Source organism: Mercenaria mercenaria, chromosome 4 (assembly GCF_021730395.1).
Source record: "Mercenaria mercenaria strain notata chromosome 4, MADL_Memer_1, whole genome shotgun sequence".
Taxonomy (NCBI): Eukaryota; Metazoa; Mollusca; class Bivalvia; order Venerida; family Veneridae; genus Mercenaria; species Mercenaria mercenaria.
Window position 1 is genome coordinate 5,478,775 of NC_069364.1, and position 23,797 is coordinate 5,502,571.

General features: G+C 35.7%; 1 protein-coding gene across 3 annotated transcripts in view; it reads left to right on the top strand.

Moving 5' to 3' along the window:
- LOC123552623 (midasin-like) overlaps positions 1–22,433 on the top strand; it is a 143,925-nt gene extending 121,492 nt beyond the window's left edge. The window contains exons 84-102 of one of the 3 annotated variants that reach the window (XR_008370465.1): positions 100–237; positions 461–733; positions 1,102–1,284; positions 3,765–3,915; positions 4,205–4,305; positions 4,754–4,888; positions 5,945–6,115; positions 7,373–7,474; positions 8,421–8,543; positions 9,275–9,463; positions 10,864–11,076; positions 12,841–12,927; positions 13,255–13,370; positions 13,704–13,878; positions 16,447–16,520; positions 17,487–17,601; positions 19,676–19,888; positions 20,721–21,175; positions 21,246–22,433. Coding sequence is in view for 2 of the 3 variants with exons in the window: in XM_053540242.1 (XP_053396217.1) it covers positions 100–237; positions 461–733; positions 1,102–1,284; positions 3,765–3,915; positions 4,205–4,305; positions 4,754–4,888; positions 5,945–6,115; positions 7,373–7,474; positions 8,421–8,543; positions 9,275–9,463; positions 10,864–11,076; positions 12,841–12,927; positions 13,255–13,370; positions 13,704–13,878; positions 16,447–16,520; positions 17,487–17,601; positions 19,676–19,888; positions 20,721–20,906 (2,745 nt within the window). In the remaining variant the exon portion in view is untranslated. Of the gene's footprint in view, positions 1–99; positions 238–460; positions 734–1,101; positions 1,285–3,764; positions 3,916–4,204; positions 4,306–4,753; positions 4,889–5,944; positions 6,116–7,372; positions 7,475–8,420; positions 8,544–9,274; positions 9,464–10,863; positions 11,077–12,840; positions 12,928–13,254; positions 13,371–13,703; positions 13,879–16,446; positions 16,521–17,486; positions 17,602–19,675; positions 19,889–20,720 lie in introns of all 3 variants that reach the window. The other 2 variants (XM_053540242.1, XM_053540243.1) reach the window with 2 other exon arrangements.
- Positions 22,434–23,797: the final 1,364 nt, after the last annotated feature.

The window sequence follows — 23,797 nt, forward strand, 5'->3', positions numbered from 1 at the left end:
GCCATTGCTGTCTAACCGTTTGCAGGGAAGTAGACACTTTTGTGCATGTCAATCCACAAAGATTGTTAGTAGAAAATGAAATATTTTCTTGTATTTCAGGGTTTCTGTATACCTCCGGAACTGTCTGATGAGATGTCTGGGGAGGGGGCAACAGAATTCTGTGATATGGAAGAAGCTGGGATGGGTGAGGGAGAGGGAGTGAAGAATGTCAGTGACCAGATAGAAGATGAGGATCAGGTAAGATGTATTGGCATGGGGCAACACTGTTTTGGGATATTAGTTACATTGGTAGAAAGGAGAAGGGAGTGGAGCTGAAGTATGTCATTAACCACCTTGAAGATGAGGACTGTTGCAATTATTTTTTGATATTTTTGAGTGTTTTTTTCTTCCTTATTTTATGTAGGAATGGTATATCTTTAGTGAAATTGTAGCTTAATGTATTTTGTACTTCTTCTCTTAGCTGGATGAAGCGAAAAGACCAGAAGATCACAATAAAGAAGATCCTGACAATCAACCTGATGTAAAATCAGAGGAAAATGCAATTGAGATGTCAGAAGACTTTGATGCCAAAGCTCAGGATCTGGAAGATGTTGATAAAGAAAAAAATGATGAAGAGAATGATGACGAAAATGAAGAAGATATCGATAAACAGATGGGTGAGGTGGATGAAATGGACAATGATAAGCTTGATGAACAGATGTGGGGTAGTGATGAGGAGGATAATGTTGATGAAGTAAGTGAGTAGGATAATGTTGATGAAGTCAGAGAGTTCTGTCTGTTGAAAATTGTTAATATGAGTTACTTGCCTAAGGGGTAATGGCTTATCAAATGTTTATTGTATAACTGCATAAAATAGACAACCTTGACATAAAGGAAAATTTTGATTCACTCAAACTGGTAAACTTGTAAAATGAGAACTTTAGGAAGTGAAATGTATTTGCAGTTCTGAAATTAAGACATTTTCATAAATATTTTATTTTGATACTGAAAAGAATTTTCTGAAGGAAAAAAATAAAACAGGGTTTCAGTTAATCAATGAAAGCAATGCTGTTAATGTAAATGTTGATAAACTGATGTCTATCATGACTTGTATTTTTGTAGGAACAGAAAGAAGAGTCAGGACCAGGGGATGGTAAACAAAGTGAACCAGAACTTGTCGCTAAAGATGACAATGCTGACAAGTCTGAGAATGATAAAGACAGGGAACAGGGTAATAAAGATGAGACAGAGGAGGATGAGAATGATGAAAAACAGAAACAAAACAATCTGGATAATTTAGATCAGGTAACCAATGGCAGTTTAGAATGACCCATATTATATCAGATTTTTAAAACAGAGATTTTACTGGAAGGATATCACTTATGTTTTTAAGTTCTTTGCATAATGGTTGGTTATATGGAGAACATGCAGGTTCTTCAGTTAAGCATCAATTCAAAAATGTGTTTCTTTTGGCATTAAATATGACAAATACCCTTTCAGTAGGATACTTTTAGTGCTTAGCAATAATTTTGTGGATGAGTGCATACATTGTAAAGAGAAAATAAGAAACACATTAACACAAAACTTTAACTCTATAAAAGGTAGTTTACAGTCAAATTAAAGGTCCAATACTAAGGAAAGTGAACATTTTAATTTCTTTTAAAAAGCACAGAAACTATTTCATTTTATTGGAAAATGAAAGTTGGTATGTAGAAATTGGAAATAAATCGCAGCATATGTACAAGTATTTTTAGCTCACCTGTCACATAGTGACAAGGTGAGCTTTTGTGATCACGCAGCGTCCGTCGTCCGTCCGTGCGTGCATTCGTGCGTGCGTGCGTAAACTTTTGCTTGTGACCACTCTAGAGGTCACATTTTTCACGGGATCTTTATGAAAGTTGGTCAGAATGTTCACCTTGATGATATCTAGGTCAAGTTCGAAACTGGGTCACGTGCGGTCAAGAACTAGGTCAGTAGGTCTAAAGATAGAGAAACCTTGTGACCTCTCTAGAGGCCATATATTTCACAAGATCTTCATGAAAATTGGTCAGAATGTTCACCTTGATGATATCTAGGTCAAGTTCGAAACTGGGTCACGTGCCATCAAAAACTAGGTCAGTAGGTCTAAAAATAGAAAAACCTTGTTACCTCTCTAGAGGCCATATATTTCGTAAGATCTTCATGAAGATTGGTCAGAATATTCATCTTGATGATATCTAGGTCAAGTTCGAAAGTGGGTCACGTGCCATCAAAAACTAGGTCAGTAGGTCAAATAATAGAAAAACCTTGTGGCCTCTCTAAAGGCCATATTTTTCATGGGATCTGTATTAAAGTTGGTCTGAATGTTCATCTTGATGATATCTAGGTCAAGTTTGAAACTGGGTCACGTGCGGTCAAAAACTAGGTCAGTAGGTCTAAAAATAGAAAAACCTTGTGACCTCTCTAGAGGCCATATATTTCATGAGATCTTCATGAAAATTGGTCAGAATGTTCATCTTGATGATATCTAGATCAAGTTCGAAAGTGGGTCATGTGCAATCAAAAACTAGGTCAGTAGGTCAAATAATAGAAAAACCTTGTGACCTCTCTAAAGGCCATATTTTCCATGGGATCTGTATGAAAGTTGGTCTGAATGTTCATCTTGATGATATCTAGGTCAAGTTCGAAACTGGGTCACGTGCCTTAAAAAACTAGGTCATTAGGTCAAATAATAGAAAAACCTTGTGACCTCTCTAAAGGCCATATTTTTCAATGGATCTTCATGAAAGTTGGTCTGAATGTTCATCTTGATGATATCTAGGTCAAGTTCGAAACAGGGTCATGTGCGGTCAAAAACTAGGTCAGTAGGTCTAAAAATAGAAAAACCTTGTGACCTCTCTAGAGGCCATACTTGTGAATGGATCTCCATAAAGATTGGTCAGAATGTTCATTTTGATGATATCTAGGTCAAGTTCGAAAGTGGGTCAACTGCCATCAAAAAGTAGGTCAGTAGGTCAAATAATGAAAAAACGTTGTGACCTCTCTAGAGGCCATATTTTTCATGGGATCTGTAAGAAAGTTGGTCTGAATGTTTATCTTGGTGATATCTAGGTCAAGTTCGAAACTGGGTCAACTGTGATCAAAAACTAGGTCAGTAGGTCTTGAAATAGAAAAACCTTGTGACCTCTCTAGAGGCCATGCCCTTGAATGGATCTTCATGAAAATTGGTCAGAATGTTCACCTTGATGATATCTAGGTCAAGTTTGAAACTGGGTCACGTGCCTTAAAAAACTAGGTCAATAGGTCAAATAATAGAAAAACCTTGTGACCTCTCCTAGAGACCATATTTTTCAATGGAGATTCATGAAAATTGATCAGAATTTTTATCTTGATAATATCTAGGTCAAGTTCAAAACTGGGTCACATGAGCTCAAAAACTAGGTCACTATATCAAATAATAGAAAAAACGACGTCATACTCAAAACTGGATCATGTGGGAAGAGGTGAGCGATTCAGGACCATCATGGTCCTCTTGTTCTATGAAGTATGAAGAAAGTTAAAAAGACCTGGGGGGTCATTCTGTCGATTCATTGAAATTTCAACATAATACACATACATTTCTTTGAGTTCCAAAGACCTTCTGTAAATTTTGACCTGCCAATCTTCATTATTTAGTGTCTTGCAGAAGTCTATGCACTGGCTATGAAAAAAATTGCCAACTCACTTTCCCTTAGTAATGGACCTTTAAGTAAAATATGAATATACTTAGAATGGTCATGTAAATCTATTCTGTTTCTCTGTTCCAGGACAATTATGATGATGACCAAATTGACCCCTATCATGGCAAGCAGGAAGAACAGCAGGCCCCTGATGACCTTGACCTTCCAGATGACTTACACCTTGATGATGACAATGATGATGGAGCAAAAGATGATGAAAAAGAGACGGATGAAACAGGTATAATGAGACCATATCAACATTCCCATGTATGCTCTGCCTTACTTTTATATTTGGTAAATAGATTTGGAGAAATGTTGCTTATACAGTGCCAGTATACCCAAGTACTTACGGTTTAGCCTTCAGAGATTTGTAACATGCTGTGTACACAGTCATGCAAAGCACAAATCTGATGTGTATACTGTATAGTATCAAAGTTTACTCTTGCATCCTTGAAGAATTTACCTGGACAGCAGTCATATGTCTTTAACAGTTTCTTCCTTCATTAATTTTGAGTATTTTTTTCAAGGCCCTGAAAAAGAAGAAGATATGAACTTGCCACCAGAGGACACACCTGACGAACCTGGTGAGGAACAGAAATCCGAATCAGAAGAGAAACAAGACCAAGAGGTTTGTGACTGCTAACTGTTGATAGTTAGGCTCCTTTTCAAAGGTGGAATTATAATATTTTGAAATTAGGGCAAGAGAAAGAAGATGATACTTATTTTATCTGAAACATTCCAGATGTGCTAATGAGGTATAAGGTGGAACTTTAGATATAGTGCTACTAGGGGTTTATATTGCTGCTGATATTTAGGATTAAGATTATAATGTAGGGAGGGTGGGAGGGTTTATATGATAAAAAGCTCCAAGACTGAACCGAACCTGATCCTGTCAGCAGTGCAATGAAAACCATTTGTCATAAAGTAGGTTGCAAGTATATATAAATATACATGAAGCTGCACAGGTATTTGTTTAACTTTCTGTTTGAACCTGTGACCAATGTGTTAAGTGGCCAACATTTGACTATAGCACTGTTTGTTTTAAATTAATTTACATGCTTTTATCAACTATTTAGCAGTCTCAAGACAATGGAGAAGACCTACCAGAAGAAACAAACAATGAAGAGAAGAACACTGATGGTAAAGATTCAGCAGACATTGATGAGAGGCAGGACCAGGAAGGCGAAGATGAACAAGGGTTTACACCTCAGGTAAGTACCCATCTCTATACTGGTACATCTCTGGTCAGGTCTCATCTCTATACAGGTCCATCTTGGGTAAGTTCCCATATCTATACTTGTCCATCTTGGGTCAGTTCCCCTATCTAAACTGATACACCTCTGGTCAGTTCCCATATCTATACTGGTCCACCTTGGGTCATTTCCCATATTTATACTGGTCCACCTTGGGTCAGTTCCCATATCTATACTGGTCCATCTTGTGTCAGTTTCCATATCTATACTGGTCCATCTTGGGTCAGTTCCCATACCTATACGGGTCCAGTTTGGGTCAGTTCCCATATTTATACTGGTCCATCTTGGGTCAGTTTCCATATCTATACTGGTCCACCTTGGGTCAGTTCCCGTATCTATACTGGTCCATCTTTGGTCAGTTCCCATATTTATACTGGTCCATCTTGGGTCAGTTCCCATTCCTATACTAGTCTATTTTGGGTCAGTTCCCATATCTATAATGGTCCATCTTTGGTCAGTTCCCATACCTATACTGGTCCACCTTGGGTCAGTTCCCATATCTATACTGGTCCAGCTTGGGTCAGTTCCCATATCTGTACTGGTCCAGCTTGGGTCAGTTCCCATATCTATACTGGTCCAGCTTGGGTCATTTCCCATATCTATACTAGTCCACCTTGGGTCAGTTCCCATCTCTATACTGGTCTACTTTGGGTCAGTTCCAATCTCTATACTGGTACACCGCAAAGTCAGTTCCCATCATTATACTGATCCACCTCGGGACAGTTCCAGGCCAGGTCCCATCTCTATTCTGGTCCACCTCGGGTCATTTCCCATCTCTATATTAGTACACCTTAGGTCAGCTTTCATTTCTTTGCTGGCATCACATGTTACATCAGCTGGTGTGTTCTGTACTACATTTCAAATTGGGTTACTGTGTAAGAACTACAGTGGATATATCATTTTGGTGATAAACTTAAATCTCTTGGTCATCAGTTGTTAATAAAATTTGTATTTGAAAAATTCATACAACTGGCATTCAGATTTATACTTATAAAGGGTTCATTTTTATTTAAGGATGAGTCTGCAGTAGATACAGAAGAGAATGAGAATCAAAATGAAGCAGACGACCCTGTACCTACAGTAGAACATTATGGGAAGACTTCCCATGATGCAACAGAGAATGTTGAACAGAGTGACACTGCACAGGATACTGCAGGGGAAACAACTGAAAATGAGCAACAAGAGGTTTGTTGATATGTTTATTTCTTGTTTCTTAGTTTTGGGACTTTGTCAATTTTAATTTGTTGCTGCCTGCAGAATAATTTATATTGTAGGCTTTATTAGCAGATATTTCATATTAATATATATATAACTTAATGATGCTAGTATTAGTAGAAACTAAATTAGGGCACTTAAATAAACTTTTTATGAAAATGATATTATATGTTAATTACAGCTGTGTTTTTAAAGGTTTACTTGCCAGTTCGTGTTGTGTATATAACATGCTGTAACAAAAAGAGGTTTTAAAAGCCCAGGATTTCCTTCTTTATGTCAATTAATGTCTGAGTTGTTAAATTCCTTAAAACTTTGCAACTGCCACAAAGTTTAGTTCTTTAAGAAATGAAATGATTTTTTTCGGTGTTCATGCGAAATGAACGACAGAATAAGATCGGCAAATCCATGAATCGCGCTGGCAATTCATGTTTAATTTGCCGATCCTATTCTGTCGTTCATTTCGCATGAATACCAAAAAAAATAGTTTCATTTCTTATATTTACATTATATTTCCTTTCCAATTGTAAACAAGATAATATTATAAATTGCACATATTTTATGGCATTTAACATTAAAATCAACTTCCTGGCCATTCTGTTTAACACACGGAACAACTGCGACGTCATCTAAGGAACGTTCTCCCTGACTATACGCGGACGTCATCAAAACAGCGGTCGGTTATCACTAAGCAGCGATGACATAAATTTCGCGCCTTTCCTTTTGTTGTTCATACGAAATGAACGTCATAATTTTCAATGGAAAAGAATAGGGCGAATGTAAATATTTCAAAATCAACCTTTAAAATCTTAATATGAAGTTGTAAATATTACTGGTATACACTTACTAAATAGAAATTACGTGCCTTTAGTGTTTATTAGGACTACTTACTCTGTTTTTGCATGAGGGCATAGCCGAGTGTCAATATGGGGTTTGAAGTGCTAGTAACATTGTACGGCACATCATTACTGTTAGTGAGTTATTCATTATATACCTAAACAAGTACCAGGTATTTGACCATTTAAATCATACTGGTTACTGGCCTGGGTTTCAGGACTCTGTCGTGTGCAATTTTGTTATTATTTATAGAAAGGTATATAATAATTGGGTTAGCTTGATTAAATACTTCAAACAATATTCAAGACTTTAAGACCAGGTATAAGTGTATTTAAATATTTAAGTTACTAGCTTGCTAAACATGTCTTGACCAATAACATTACATCTCTGTAGGTCGATGGTACAGGTCAAGCTAGTGCAGACCAAATTGAAGGTCATCAAGGTCAAAGGTCAACAAAAGTAGCAGACTCATCATCTAGTGGTAAAAGGAAACAGGTATTACCATCTAACTTGTTTTGACATTTGTTTTACTGCAGAATGCAGCATGTATTTATCATTTTCAAAATTTTGCACAGAAATTTGAGACTAGTTTCCAAACTGCCTTTTATAACCTTAAATCTTAATTTTTTTAGAGAAAAAACTTTCTTTTGAACCCTTTTTATACACCCTTCTCTGAAAGAGCGGGGCGTATTATGTGAACACCCGTGGGGGGCGGTCAGTGTCCAAAGCATGTCCGCTCTCTAAGTCAAACAGTTTCCATCCGTTCTTCACCAACTTGCTGGCAATGTTTGTGAGCATAATATCTCAGCCAAGTTTGATAACCGCCCAAATTGCCCCAGGCACTCTTGGATTATGGCCCTTGAATTACTCAAAAAACTGCAGATTCACCCTTGCCTACTCTCTAAGTCAAACAGTTTTCAGCTGATCTTCTCCAAACTTGCTGACAATTTTTGTGGGCATCATGTCAGTCAAGTGCGATAACCACCCAAATCGCCCCTGGCACACTTGGATTATGGCCATTGAATTACGCGAAAAACTGCGAATTTAGCCTTGTCCCTCTCTAAGTCGAACAGTTTTCATCCGATCTTCACCAAACTTGCTGACGATGTTTGCGGGCATAATATCTCCACCAAGTTCGATAACCACCCAAATCGCCCCAGGCACTCCTGGATTATGGCTCTTGAATTAGGCCTTGTTTGATGATGGGTGTATTTTGTGACAGTCTGGCCCTCTTTTTACCATATTCAAGTGTATGATCTATATAAGTTATGTTTAAGTATTGTTGAACTTGTGTTATAAACAGAAAAAATACAAAGATATTTAATTTGTTTACAACAGAGCAGATGTATCATACAGTTGACTCTCAGTCTAAATTCATTCTGCAGTTTATTTTCTGAAAGTTCTTATAAATTTCTACTACCTTTTGTTCTTCTCAAAACAGGAGGACAGACAACCTGGAAAATCTGACAGTGAAAGGTCATTGGGGTCAACTGATCAGAAATACAAGAAATTAAAAACAACTGATTCCACACTGAATAAACAGGAAGAAACAGAAGATAATCAGGTATTTAATATGGGAAGTTATTTAATAATTCAGTGTGAAATGACTGAATTTGATTATTGACAATAAAACTTTTTGTAGAAGCCACAAGTCTGAATCCAGACAATGTCACAACTATGTTCTTTATTACACACCAGTAGCTACAGGTTGAGGACTTCAGAACGTATCAGTTCTAGTTTGTTTCAGTTAGTCTAACATAGTTCCTGGATTTCTTAAGCACTATGACTGGGATTGAGCAGAATTAATTTTACCATGTTTGTTAATGTAAGACATCATATGCACCAGCATATTTTCTGATGTTGCCATAGGCAACAGATTTAGGGAACATGTACATGTAATTTCAAATGCTATTTCAAGAAAAGGTAAAAATGTTTATTTTCGCTGCTAAAATTGAGCTGGCCAAACTGTTAAATGAAGACTGTATTCTTGTTAAAGTAAGATAAAGTTCTGTATATTATTGTGGCATGGAAGAAAATATCATGATATTCCAGGGTAGGAATGTAAGTTGTGATGCCTAGCCCTAAATATGAATCTGTTTTCCACTAGTAACTGATATCTTACCTTCATGGAGCCGAGGTTGATGGCTGACAATGTAAGACTTTTGTTAAAATGATGACATAAAACATCAACAGCATGGAACTTCCAGTGCTTTGGTAGCTTGAATACCTCCATATTGAACTAGTTTAGGAGATATATATATATCTATATAATTTGAGATTCTGCTGTGTATTCAGGAGTCTGAAGAACAGAATAAGTCAGACCTATACGAGCATGTTAAAGACTCAAAGTCACATCATGATGCCCAGACACTAGATGTCGCCACTGCTGAGCAACAAGAAAAGCAGGGACAGATAACCCAGGATAATGAGGAAGACAACTCTGATGTTGATGATGCAGAAATGGCAGATGAGAAAGATACAGAGGTAAAGTATAGTAAAGAAGGAAAAAACATTTAAAAAACTAGACACTTTAGTCAGATGTCTTCATTTTTCAAGGGTAAAAGGAAAAGGAAGTTTATCTTTCTAAAAATAAGTAAGGAAAAAAAATTTTATTGAAAAGGTATTGGTTACCTTTACTATACCATATGGCTAGCTTAAAATTCTATAGCTTTACACAAGTCCTGTATGGCAAGGTGGTCTAATATAAGATAAGTTTCAAAATAACTGAAAAATGTTATCCAAGAATATCATTATTTTTAGCTCGACTATTCATAGAATAGTAGAGCTGTTGGATTCGCCCATGCGGCAGCGGCCACATCGGCGTCCGCGTCCCGATTTGGTTTAGTTTTTGTATGTAAGCTGGTATCTCAGCAACCACTTGTGGGAATGGATTGAAACTTCACACACTTATTCACTGTGATAAACTGACCTACGTTGCACAGGTTCCATAACTCTATTTTGCTTTTTTACAAAATGTTGGCCCTTTTTCGACTAAGAAATTCTTGGTTAAGGTTTTGTATGTAAGCATCTCAGTAACCACTTGTGGGAATGGATTGAAACTTCACACACTTATTTACTGTTATAAACTGACTTACATTGCACAGGTCCCATAACTCTATTTTGCTTTTTTACAAAATTATGGCCCTTTTTCGACTTAGAAATTTTTGGTTAAGGTTTTGTATGTAAGCTGGTATCTCAGTACTCACTAATTGGAATGAATTGAAACTTCACACACTTATTCACTGTCATGATCTGACATGCAATGCAAAGGGTCAATAACTCAACTTCGCATTTAACAAAATTATGCCCCCTTTTCAACTTAGGAGTTTTTGGTTAAATTCCTATATGTAAGCTGGTATCTCAGTACCCACTAATGGGAATGGATTGAAACTTCACACACTTGTCCACTGTCATGAGCTGATAAGCACTATGTAGGTTCCATAACCCTATTTTGCTTTTTTACTAAATTATGTCCCTTTTTTGACTTCCTTATTCATTCAGTCGACAAGGCTGTTGAATAGTCGAGCATTGCTGTCCTCCGACAGCTCTTGTTATGAACAGTAGTTACATGTAAAACATTGTTTACAAAGGCAAGTAAATGACTGATATTTTTTTGTATTTTAGTATTTCTTTAAAGAAGCATATGGTTAGCTTGACTTGTGTAGGATTGTCTATCCATACCTGCCTTATATACAGCTAGTAAATTAGGCTAGTCATAGGGTACCATATTGCCATGTGAAAATAATGTTTGACAAATCCTACAGGACTTAGTACTTTAGAGTTAGAATTAATTTGCATTCTCATTCCTAAATGTTATTTGTAATAATTAAGTGCCATGTTGTGAGCTACCTGTCTACACACATGCAGTGGAATATTTTTTCCAGGACTTTGAAAAACTTGATGACCTATTATCTAATAAGTTGAAAAAGAAATCCAAAATTGAGGCAGATAAAACACAAGAGGAATCTGCAGAAGCTGTGGAAGCAGACGGTCAAGTTCACGAATTGCCAGGGGAGATAATTGCAACTGAAACTGTTGCCAGGGGAAGTGACTCTACCATACATACTGCAATGGAACACCTGCATTTAGACAGCAATGTAAGTAGACAAGAGAAAAGTGTAATGCTTAAAGTTCTGTCTACAAAATAAAATAGTAATATTAAAATTTAAGAAGTGGAAGGGGTGCAAATAATATATCTTAAAACTAATGTTTGCATTGAGTGCTTTTACAGGCATTATTTATATGCTTTACCCCTTTAATTTAATGCCATGATAGTTCATAGGAGGTAATTCAAGAAAAGACCAACAAACAGATTGTAAGGAAATTTTACATGTTTTTGTTAGCTCACCTGTCACAAAGTGACAAGGTGAGCTTTTGTGATCGCGCGGTGTCCGTCGTCCGTCGTCCGTCCGTGCGTCCATAAACTTTTGCTTGTGACCACTCTAGAGGTCACATTTTTCATGGGATCTTTATGAAAGTTGGTCAGAATGTTCATCTTGATGATATCTAGGTCAAGTTCGAAACTGGGTCATGTGCGGTCAAAAACTAGGTCATAATGTCTAAAAATAGAAAAACCTTGTGACCTCTCTAGAGGCCATATTTCTCAATGCATCTTCATGAAAATTGGTGAGAATGTTCATCTTGATGATATCTAGGTCAGGTTCGAAACTGGGTCACGTGGGGTTAAAAACTAGGTCAGTAGATCTAAAAATAGAAAAACCTTGTGACCTCTCTAGAGGCCATATTTTTCATGAGATCTTCATGATTATTGGTCAGAATGTTCACCTTGATGATATCTAGTTCAAGTTCAAAACTGGGTCATGTGGGGTCAAAAACTAGGTCAGTAGATCTAAAGATAGAAAAACCTTGTGACCTCTCTAGTGGCCATATTTCTCAATGGATCTTCATGAAAATTGGTCAGAATTTTCACCTTGATGATATCTAGGTTAAGTTCGAAACTGGGTCATGTGCGGTCAAAAACTAGGTCAGTAGGTCTAAAAATAGGAAACCTTGTGACCTCTCTGGAGGCGATATTTTTCAATGGATCTTCATGAAAATTGGTCAGAATGTTTACCTTGAAGATATCTAGGTCAAGTTTGAAACTGGGTCACGTGGGGTTAAAAACTAGGTCAGTAGATCTAAAAATAGAAAAACCTTGTGACCTCTCTAGAGGCCATATTTTTCATGAGATCTTCATGAATATTGGTCAGAATGTTCATCTTGATGATATCTAAGTCAGATTCGAAACTGGGTCACGTGGGGTCAAAAACTAGGTCAGTAGGTCTAAAAATAGAAAAAACCTTGTGACCTCTCTAGAGGCCATATTTTTTCAATGGATCTTCATGAAAATTGGTGAGAATGTTCAGCTTGATGATATCTAGGTCAGGTTCGTAACTGGGTCATGTGCGGTCAAAAACTAGGTCAGTAGGTCGAAAAATAGAAAAACCTTGTGACCTCTCTAGAGGCCATATTTTTCACGAGATCTTTATGAAAATTGGTGAGAATGTTCACCTTGATGATATCTAGGTCAAGTTTAAAAGTGGGTCACGTGCCTTTAAAGACTGGGTCATTAGGTCAAATAATAGAAAAACCTTGTGACCTCTCTAGAGGCCATATTTTTCAATGGATCTTCATGAAAATTGGTCAGAATTTTTTATCTTGATGATATCTAGGTCACGTGTGCTCAAAAACTAGGTCACTATGTCAAATAATAGAAATAACGATGTCATACTCAGTTGAACACTGGGTCATGTGGAGATAGGTGAGCGATTCAAGACCATCATGGTCCTCTTGTTGAGAGTTTACTTTCTGTTTTTATTGGAATATTGTTTAGACTGGCTTGTTGTTTTAATAATTTACAGACATTTGACCTTGAGAGTTTAAGGTCAGAGCTTGAAAACCAGCTTGGATCATGGACACAGTCTAATCTCCCAGCTGACACAGATGCTGTAAGTTTTATTAACTTGTCTGTAAGAATTAAATATAATAAAAAGAATAAGACTTATGGGACATCTTTTTAAGACATTTCTTTCAGTTAGATCTACTGATTTGTTGTTAGATAGGAGTAACACTAAAAAGAATTCAATAATAAGAATATATGTATTTTCTTTATCTCATAGCTGAAGTAATACACTTCATTTGTATTCAAACATAATGAAGTCTTCCTGTGTAATTTACTTATTCACATGTTGCTCAAAAAAGATGTTAATGGTAGATTTTATGGTGGAATAGAAATATATTCTGTCAGTTATAAATCCTGTTTCTCTGTCATACAGGAGTCTGCTGCCAGTGAGTTATGGCATAGATATGAGGCCTTGACCTCCAGCCTGGCCCAGGACCTTTGTGAACAGCTACGTCTGGTGCTTGAACCTTCACAGGCCACCAAACTCAAGTACGTATTCACAAACATTTTGTCTGTACTTTTATTATCTAAACCACAATAAACTTTGTTGGTCGATATGAACAGCTATGTATAAGTACATTGATATTAATGCATAGCTGTGCCTTAAAAAAGACTGTTATGTTAAATAGTTAGTATATTGTTGTTGGAAATGATGTTAGAAAATTTTGTTACATTTACCATAAATACTAGATTTAATTATAAGCTGGCATTAGTTGGTTAAATAAAAGATATCTATAGATAATCTGATTTTGTGTTCTGTGCTCTCAGCAGTCAGAAAAAGTTACATTTTATATTTGCACTTATTTCTTTGGTTTTTCTCAGGGGAGACTACAGAACTGGAAAGAGATTAAACATGAGAAAAGTGATTCCCTATATAGCAAGTCAGTTTAGGAAAGATAAAATCTGGTTACGGAGAACTAAGCCAAGTAAAAGACAGTACCAGATCATGTTGGCTATAGATGACTCTTCTAGTATGGTGGATAACCATTCCAAACAGGTAACTGTTGCTGGCAGTAATTGACTGTTCAAGCAGCTTTTTTCTTAGTTATGAAAATTGTAGTTACAGTAACTTAAGTATTAGTTACAGTTATGTAATGAAAATCTTAGTATCAGTTGCATAATGAAAATCTTAGTTACAGTTACGTTCTGAAACTCGTAGTTACAGTTACATAATGGAAATCTTAGTTACAGTTACGTAATAAATGAAAAGTCTTAGTTACAGTTACTTAATGAAAGTCTTAGTTGCAGTTACGTAATGATAATCTAAGTTGCAGTTACAGTTACCTCATTAAAATCTTAGTTTCAGTTACATAATGAAAGTCATAATTACAGTTAGGAAATGAAAATTTTAGTTACAGTAACACAATGAAAATCTTAGTTACAGTTACGTAGTGAAAATCTTAGTAACAGTTGCGTAATGAAAATCTTAGTTACAGTTACGTAATGAAAATCTCAGTTATTGTTACGTAATGAAAATCTCAGTTATTGTTACGTAATTTAAATCTTAGTTACAGTTACGTAGTTAAAATCTTGGTTACAGTTACTTAATGAAAGTCTTATTTACAGTAACGTAATGAAAGTCTTATTTACTGTGACGTAATGAACATCTGAGTTACAGTTACATAAAGAAATTATTAGTAACAGTTACATAATGAAAATCTTAGTTACAGTAACATAATGAAAATCTTAGTTACAGTTATGTTATGAAAATCTTAATTTCAGTTACATAATGAAAGTTTTGGTTACTGTTAGGTAATGAAAATCTTAGTTACAATTAAGTAAAGAAAGTCTTACTTATTATTAAATAAATTGTTTTCAAATGACCTCTGATAAAGGCAGTTTTTGCCATTTTTGTGTAAATACTCTTATACATAAAAATTCAAAAAATATTCTATGAAAGGCATCCATTACAAAATATACTATCAGTCAGAAGCTTATAATTAATAATTCATGTAAAAGAAAAGAAATTTCATGTTGGACGGCTCCTTTTAAAAGAACTTTGAAGTTGAAAGTCTGATTTTTGGTATTATTGAACACAGAATTGGGAAAAAAGTCTTTACTTAATATGATACCTCAAGAATGTATATCATTAACTAAGATTTTTATGCTTTATATGACATTTTTCATTGGATTAGACATCAGTGTAATAAATAGCTAGTCATTTTGCATGCTTTTTAGCTCGACTATTCGAAGAATAAGTAGAGCTATCCTACTCACCACGGCATCAGAGTCGGCGTCACACCTTGGTTAAGTTTTTCGTACCAGTCCACATTTTGACAAAGTCTTTTGAGATAAAGCTTTGAAATTTTCAACACTTGTTTACCACCACCATGGCCAGTTATAGGCAAGAGCACATAACTCCATCAAGGATTTTGGCTGAATTATGGCCCCTTTTGACTTAGAAATCATGGTTAAGTTTTTCGTACCAGTTCATATTTTGACAAAGTCTTTTAAGATAAAGCTTTGAAACTTTCAACACTTGTTTACCATCACCATGGCCAGTTATAGGCATAGTACATAACTCCATCAAGGATTTTGGCTGAATTATGGCCCCTTTCGACTGAGAAATCATGGTTAAGTTTTTCGTACCAGTTCGTATTTTGACAGTCTTTTGAGATAAAGCTTTGAAACTTTCAGCACTTGTTTACCATCACCATGTCCAGATATAGGCAAGAGCACATAACTCCATCAAAGATTTTGGCTGAATTATGGCCCTTTTTGACTTAGAAATCTGGGTTAATATTTCGTACCAGTTCATATTTTGACAAAGTCTTTTGAGATAAAGCTTTGAAACTTTCAACACCTGTTTACCATCACCATGTCCAGTTATAGGCAAGAGTACATATAACTCTATCAAGGATTTTGGCTGAATTATGGCCTCTTTTGACTTAGAAATCATGGTTAAGTTTTTTGTACCAGTTAATATTTTGTGTAAAGTGTCTGACATATGGCTTTGAAACTTTTATCACTTGTTCAGTATAATAGTCTCTATCTGTAGGAAAGAGTACATAACTCTATCATCTATTTTGGCTGAATAATGGCCCTTTTTGGACTTGGAAATTTGTTCTGTTTTCATACAAGTCCACGTTTTGTCAAAACTATTTGACATATTGCTTTTAAACTTTGAACACTTTTTTATCATCATGATTTCAATCTGTAAGCACGAGTACATAACTCTGACAACTATTTTGGCTGAATTATGGCCCTTTTTGGACTTTGAAATTGGTTCACACATTGCCATTTAGTGCAAGACTTATCGAAATCCACAAATACAGGAACATTGTTTGTCTAATCTTGTTTTTTCTTTTGTCTGAATATCTGTGGTAATATTTTGACCCCATTCTTCAATAAATTCTTCGAATAGTCGAGCGCGCTGTCATCCGACAGCTCTTGTTGTTGTTTCCGACACTTGAGGAGAGAGGGTGTGGGGTGGGGAATGGTTATTAATGTGGTAAATCCAAAGTACCATTTCAATAATACAGCACTATATTTAAAATGTTTAAAAGTATCATCTAGAAAGTTATAGCTGATAATATATATACATATATTTTGTTTTGTTTTATAGATGGCCTTTGAGTCTCTGGCACTGATATCAAATGCGCTAACGCTGCTTGAGTCAGGACAGCTTTCAATTTGCAGGTAAGAAAACCAGATGGAAATCACTGAAGGTAGTTGCAGTTGGAAATAACTGGCTCTGGGGCGAACTGGTTTTGCTTAATCAGTTACCTTCAAATTGGATATCTCCATTCAGACTTTCAACCTGTGAAAGATTCTTATAAGCTGAAAATGAATTAAAGTGCAAGCATCATCTGGAAATAGATATTTTCACCATTTTTTCAGGCCCTCCTTTGTTTTGCTGTCAGGAATGACTGATACCAGTAATTCCATTTGCTATCATGTCGTAACTTACTGGTGTTAGTGGTCTCTAAAATGTAGTGTGACTTTTTTAAGGTGTTTGATGCAATAGTAGCACGTATTTAATTTTGTCACTTTTATTTTCAATTTTTCCGAAATTTATCTTTGCCCAAGTATTAATGTTACAGATCATAACTTGTTGTTTTTTTACCTATAGATGTAATTTTTTCACTGATGTACTCTACACATGCAGTGAACAATAATTTCAATGATGTGAGTGACCAGCTAGGTGAACTACTTATACAAAATGATCTCCTTCAGTGACTAGTGTAAATGACGTAATCTGCACATCCAGCTTCTGCTTACTGCAGTGGTCAACAAAAAAACCCCAGCGTTGTCTCCTTTAGATAGACAGTATAGAGTAAAAGTGGTATAGGAAGTTACGGCTTTAGTGTGCTTGTCCAGTCATATACTTGAAAATTGACAGATAGTCTGGGATCAGTTTTTTCTGCCAAGATAACTTTTTTTCCAAACTCAATCCAGTAATTGTTTTTCCAGACTTTAAGCTTTAATGCAGTTAAATGTACATATATCTAAAGTAGGTAGTGCCTACTTGAAGTTTCTAGTTTAAGCTACCAGTAGTGGGAATTGGAATTTTGGAAAGTTTCTTTGTGACCCAGACTGCTTTTACATGACTTTAGCAGTTACGAAAAACTAGATCTACCAGATTTGTTCGACTTATTGTTTCAGTTTTGGTGAGGCAGTGAATGTGTTGCACCCATTCACAGAACAGTTCACTAGTTTGTCAGGGGCACATCTGCTACAGTATCTCACCTTTGAACAGAAGAAAACAAAAATTGCACATGTAAGTTAAAATTACCTGTATTTTTCATTTGTAGCTATAAGGCCTTTTGGCTTTATTATGACGAAGGAGGTATGCTGATAGGTAGAATGTAAAAACTAAAACACTTTAAAACTTCATTCTAGATATTCTGCACAGTTTTTTTTCTGTTGTGAGAGCAGAACAGCTAAACTAGGATTTGCAGGTTTGATTCCAGGACTTAGCTGATCTTTGATTGATTCTACAGTACTATAGGCATTTCTTATCTAGTTATTTGTCCTCCATCTCTAACCCATGTAGTGAAAATCTCAAGTTGTTTGCAGAGAATCCAGGAATCTGCTGTACTTTAGTAACTGACTACTGTTTCAAATTTTGTTAAACTTTATCACAACTACAAAGCTGCATCACATTAACTCAACTAAGTTTTGCTTGTTCTGCAGCTGACCAAGTTCACATTTACTCAGTATTTTATTAGCTCACCTGTCACATAGTGACAGGGTGAGCTTTTGTGATCGCCCTTCGTCCGTCGTCCGTCCGTCCGTCGTCCGTCCACAATTTCTTGTCTGCACGATAGAGGTTTCATTTATGATTTTATTTTAACCAAACTTGCACACAACTTGTATCACCATAAGATCTCGGTTCCTTTCTTGAACTGGCCAGACTCCATAATGGGTTCCAGAGTTATGGCCCCTGAAAGGGCCAAAATTAGCTATTTTGACCTTGTCTGCACAGTAGCAGCTTTATTTATGATTTGATTTTTACCAAACTGGCACACAACTTGTATCACCATAAGATCTTGGTTCCTTTCTTGAAGTGGCGAGATTCCATTATGGGTTCCAGAGTTATGGCCCCTGAAAGGGCCAAAATTAGCTATTTTGACCTTGTCTGCACAAAAGCAGATTCATTTATGATTTGATTTTAACCAAACTGGCATACAACTTGTATCACCATAAGATCTTGGTTCCTTTCTTGAACTGGCGAGATTCCATTATGGGTTCCAGAGTTATGGCCCCTGAAAGGGCCAAAATTAGCTATTTTGACATTGTCTGCACAGTAGCAGCTTTATTTATGATTTGATTTTTACCAAACTGGCACACAACTTGTATCACCATAAGATCTTGGTTCCTTTCTTGAACTGGCCAGATCCCATTATGGGTTCCAGAGTTATGGCCCCTGAAAGGGCCAAAATTAGCTATTTTGACCTTGTCTGCACAATAGCAGCTTCATTTATGATTCGATTTTAACCAAACTTGCACACAACTTGTATCACCACAAGATCTTGGTTCCTTTCTTGAACTGGCCAGATTTCTTCATGGGTTCCAGAGTTATGGCCCCTGAAAGGTCCAAAATTGGCTATTTTTGCTTTTGCAGCTATATAGAGACTTCATTTATGGTTTTATTTGATACAAACTTCCAAAATAACTTCAACAACAATAATTCTTGGATTCCATGACAAATCAGATCCAAGCATAGGTTCAGAGTTATTTTATATCTGATTACCTCCCCTGATTGTAATCAAAATGGATTTATATCGGTAAGTACTTATAGGACTTATTTGAAATTTTATTATTGTTATTAGTTGGACTGAGACAATCAGGGTAGATAACTACGAACTGATTTTATGTCAAATTACCTCCCTTTATTTCAAATTAAAATGGGTATATCTCCGTAACTAATGAAGATACTGATCTGAAATTTCATTTATGTCAACAGATTTATTTGGCAGATCCTTCTTTTCTTCACTTACAATAATTTTTTTTTTGTTAATTACTTCCCTTTTACGTTACTATAAATAGCTTATATTTAGTAACTTTTTTATTATTGGCCGTAGGGAAAAACCGAGACCACTTTTCTGTGGTACAACATGGATGGTACCCCCAATTTGTAGGTGTATTTTGACATATCTGTACCTTGTAAGATTTTTTTTTTCTTTTTGGTTAAATTTCTTCCCTTTGTTGTTACTGTCCTTTGGACTTAGATAATTTTTCTGAGGACCTTCTTGTCCTCAAGTGCAATGATAACAGGTGAGTGATATAGGGCCATCATGGCCCTCTTGTTGCTTGTTTTGCTTGGCTGATGAAAACTTGTTGTTTTACAGTTACTCAAGCAGGCCACTGCTATGATGCTAGATGCACGAAACAAACAGCAAGGAATTGTGGGTAACCCAGAGACCTCTCAGCTCTTGTTGATTGTATCAGATGGGCGTGGCTTATTCATGGAGGGCATGGAGGTAGTGAAAACAGCCGTACGACAAGCAAGGGAGGCAAAAGTGTTCATTGTGTTTGTTATTATAGACAACCCAAAAAATAAGGTGAGGCTTTCATCTATTAAAGTGTTCTCAAATATGAACTTTTACTACATGCTAGAGGAAGACAGGTCATAAATATAGTAAAACGTTGTATTTGAATTTCATGTAAAACCTGATGACCTGATGAAACTATGTTCTCATACACATACTAGGGATAATTGGGATATTTGTTATAGTTATAGCTAAAATTAAGAAGTGTTATATCCCAAAATGTGATTAAAATATGAATTCCAATGCTTAGGAATTTAATTATATCATGAGGGTGCAGCCAGAGTGACATCATGATGTGCAACTCAATGACAGTGATCTTATTTAACAGACAAAACCATTGTTTGGGATATTTGAGCCACACAATGAGAAAACCAACATAGTGGCTTTGCGAGCAGCATGGATCCAGACCAGCCTGCGCATCTGCGCAGTCTGGTCAGGATCCATGCTGTTCGCTTTCAAAGCCTATTACAATTATAGAAACCGTTAGTGAACAGCATAGATCCTGACCAGACTGCGCGGAAGCGCAGGCTGGTCTGGATCCATGCTGGTCGCAAACGCACTATGTTGGTTTTCTCATGGCACGGCTCATTTTATTTTGATTCTGTTACTTCAACATAATATCAACTAGAATTTTGTGTTTTCTGTAATATTCATTTTCACCGTGCCTCCTTGATGAATTTACTATTTATATGGTTTTATCACATTGTAACGCCACATTCACTTTCTTTTAATATGAAAACAAAATGGTTCATGCTAGAAGGAATGGTAAATAAGTTAAGATTTATACATATTCAAGTTAAAAGTAGTTCAGTTTGAATTATAAGTGATAAATTTGTTGTTTCAGGACTCCATCCTTGACATCAAAGTTCCTGTTTTCAAACAAGCGGGTCAGATACCAGAGATTAAATCCTATATGGATTCTTTCCCTTTCCCATTCTACATTATTCTACGTGACATTAATAGTTTACCCATGGTGCTTAGTGATGCCCTCAGACAATGGTTCGAACTTGTTACTGCAATAGATAGATGATGAAAGATTCACCATAGACTTTCCTGGGCAATACTGTAATATTAAAGCTGGAGTTACATTTATCAAATGTGCTGAAAATGTGAAATATGTTGTACCATGTAAAAGAGAGAAATTTGAGATGTTTATGGTAAAGTGTTAATGATATGCATGTTTTAAATTACAATAGTACTATGTGTATTATTACACTTTGCATTAAGTTTTGCTGAAGAGCTTTTATAGTATAGAACTGAAGTATATAAATTTTAGCAGGGCTATTGAGCATGTCTGAGGTCTTATGTATTGTACTGACCTGAAGCTAGGCCACATACTGATTTTACTGTACCATATGCCCTGTTTGAGGTCTTATGTATTGTACTGACCTGAAGCTAGACCACATACTGTTTTTACTGTACCATAACACAATTTATTTACTATCATTGTTACTAGTTGTGCCTGTCAAAATCCCATATAGATGGTTAAACATCATGCGGCACTGTAGAATTTATGTTTCATGTGTATAAAATGCTGTACCAGATTTAACCAGAGGGGATACAAGCAAGAACAGGTATTGTCCAGATAAACAGATATCTGTTGAGAAATGTGAAGATTTAATGAAGGACATTGTTTCTGAAATCATTCCTCTTCCACATCTGGTTCAGCTGGAGAAGTTTGCAGGTACTAGTGGAAAACTGAGAAAATGTTTTTATATTTCCAGCACTATAAATTAAACCAGTAAACTATGTCAAACTGTGTGTTTTATGCAGTATGTACTTGTAAGCACTTATGTGGTGAAAGAACTTTAGAAAACTTTTGTCACTGGATATAGATGACGTAAGAAACATGTTGCAGGACTTGTGTAGGTTTTTTTTAGTGATTTGTAATTTGTGGCATTATTTTGCAAGATCTGGATATAAGTCATGGTTTAAAAGTGTAGTAGTAGGAACTTCTTGAATTTCGAAGTTATGTTTTATTGCCAAAAATGTAATTTTACCTGCAAAAAAATATTGGTCCAATTTTCGAAAGATTTTAAAGGAGACTGTTGATATTATGCTTCCTAAAATATGATTGAAAGTTTTGTAACAACCCAGTGGCATTAAAAATATTGCCAAGCTTGAAATTTTAGTTTTTCATGTCTGAAAATGGGGGGCGGGGAGTACCAGATATAAACCATTTTTGGCTGTTAAAAAAAACAACTAAAGTTCCTGTGACCACCATTTGAGGTCATTATGATGATAATACTATGTAATTTTATTGAATGGTTGTGTATTAAAGAGAAATTGAGGAATAGTTTTGTTACAGTAAAATTTGATCAACCAGTACATTCTTGGATATATCCATATACAATGTTTTATAGACCTTTCAGTCTAAAACTTTTCTTTTTATTTTATCATGTGGACAGCTGCATATAATGAAAATTCTCTTAATTTTTATTTTACATTTTAAATAATGGCAGCATCAGTGCTGTTCATCTGTCTTCATTGTTTTTGTATATCTTGTTATGGAGACACTGTTATGTTGATGATTGAAAATAAATCATATGAGAAGCAATGATTGAGCTTTTGTAACCAGTGTTAATTGTAGATACAGACAAATTATGTAGTGTAATGTAATAAAAACTGTTGCCTGTACACTGTAGAATAGAAACCTATTAGGACAGTTTTGCACATTGATTAACATGAAGTGATAGTAAAATGTCATTTTATCCCCGGAAAACCTAGAGTAATGCCTGGTAGCAATTATAAGGGTACCAGGAATTCATCATATTAAGTGTTTAACTGTGAGGGCTTCTGTCTTTCTTAAGGTAAATGTTGACAATAGATAGGTTTTGATGCAAAATATTTCAAAATATTAAAATGGAATTAGGAGTAATGTAAGTACTGAAATTAATATTTGGTGAATATCAAAATATAAACACAAAGACCTGTACATTTAATTTTCCCTAAGGTTGAAGATAGGTACATCTATAAATATGAAAAGTTTCATTAAAATATACCATGTGGAACTTTTTCTGTATCAAAAGTGTGATTTTCCTATAGATGCTCGTTGTGAAAATTGGCCAGTGGACCAATATTTTTGAACCAGTCTAACTAAAAATCAAGCACCGCCAGGTGATTTTTCTCATTATCTGAATTTCAGTTGGATAAAAACATGGTTTAATGAATTTCTGCACTGTTGGGCAGTATATGTTTCAAACTTGCAGAACTACATTAAGGGACATGATGTCATTAATTTGACATGTCTGAAAGAATAAAGTGCCAGTGATAAACAGAGGTCAATTCCCATGTTGTCATAAAAGATGATCAAGATTTCCCATGATATATACAGTCAATCTGTCTTGGATATCCAGCATGTATATAGGAACCATTCATTTATCATTAAACCCTTGGATGTATATAGGGATATGATCCAGCTTGATGTATAAAAGGACATGGACAAGGACTATATAGACATACATCAATTTTGTCCTGGTGGATGTATGTAGGACATGAGCTGTTTGCCTTGCTACCCTAGAATGTATACAGTATAGGTATTGCATTGGTCGATATATAAAGGGATATGATCCATTCGTCTTAAAATCGCTCGTGTTTGATAGACATTTGTTAGTTATCGTACTAAATGTATTTACGACATGGTCCATTTTCCTAAAATCTGAGAGAAAACGTAAAGGGACAAAGTCTAGTCTTGCTGGATGTATTTTTCATTGCCCTAACCCCCCAGGATATATAAGGAGACAATAATTTAGTTCTGCTGGATGTATATAGGGATTTGATCCAGTCATTTTAAAAACCTAGGATGTATACATAGATACTGGTTCCGTTGTCACGCTGCATGTAAACAGGAACATGATCCATTTGTCCTAAAACCAGAGGAAGTTTAAATGCCAGGACATGACCTGCTGGAAGTATATGAGT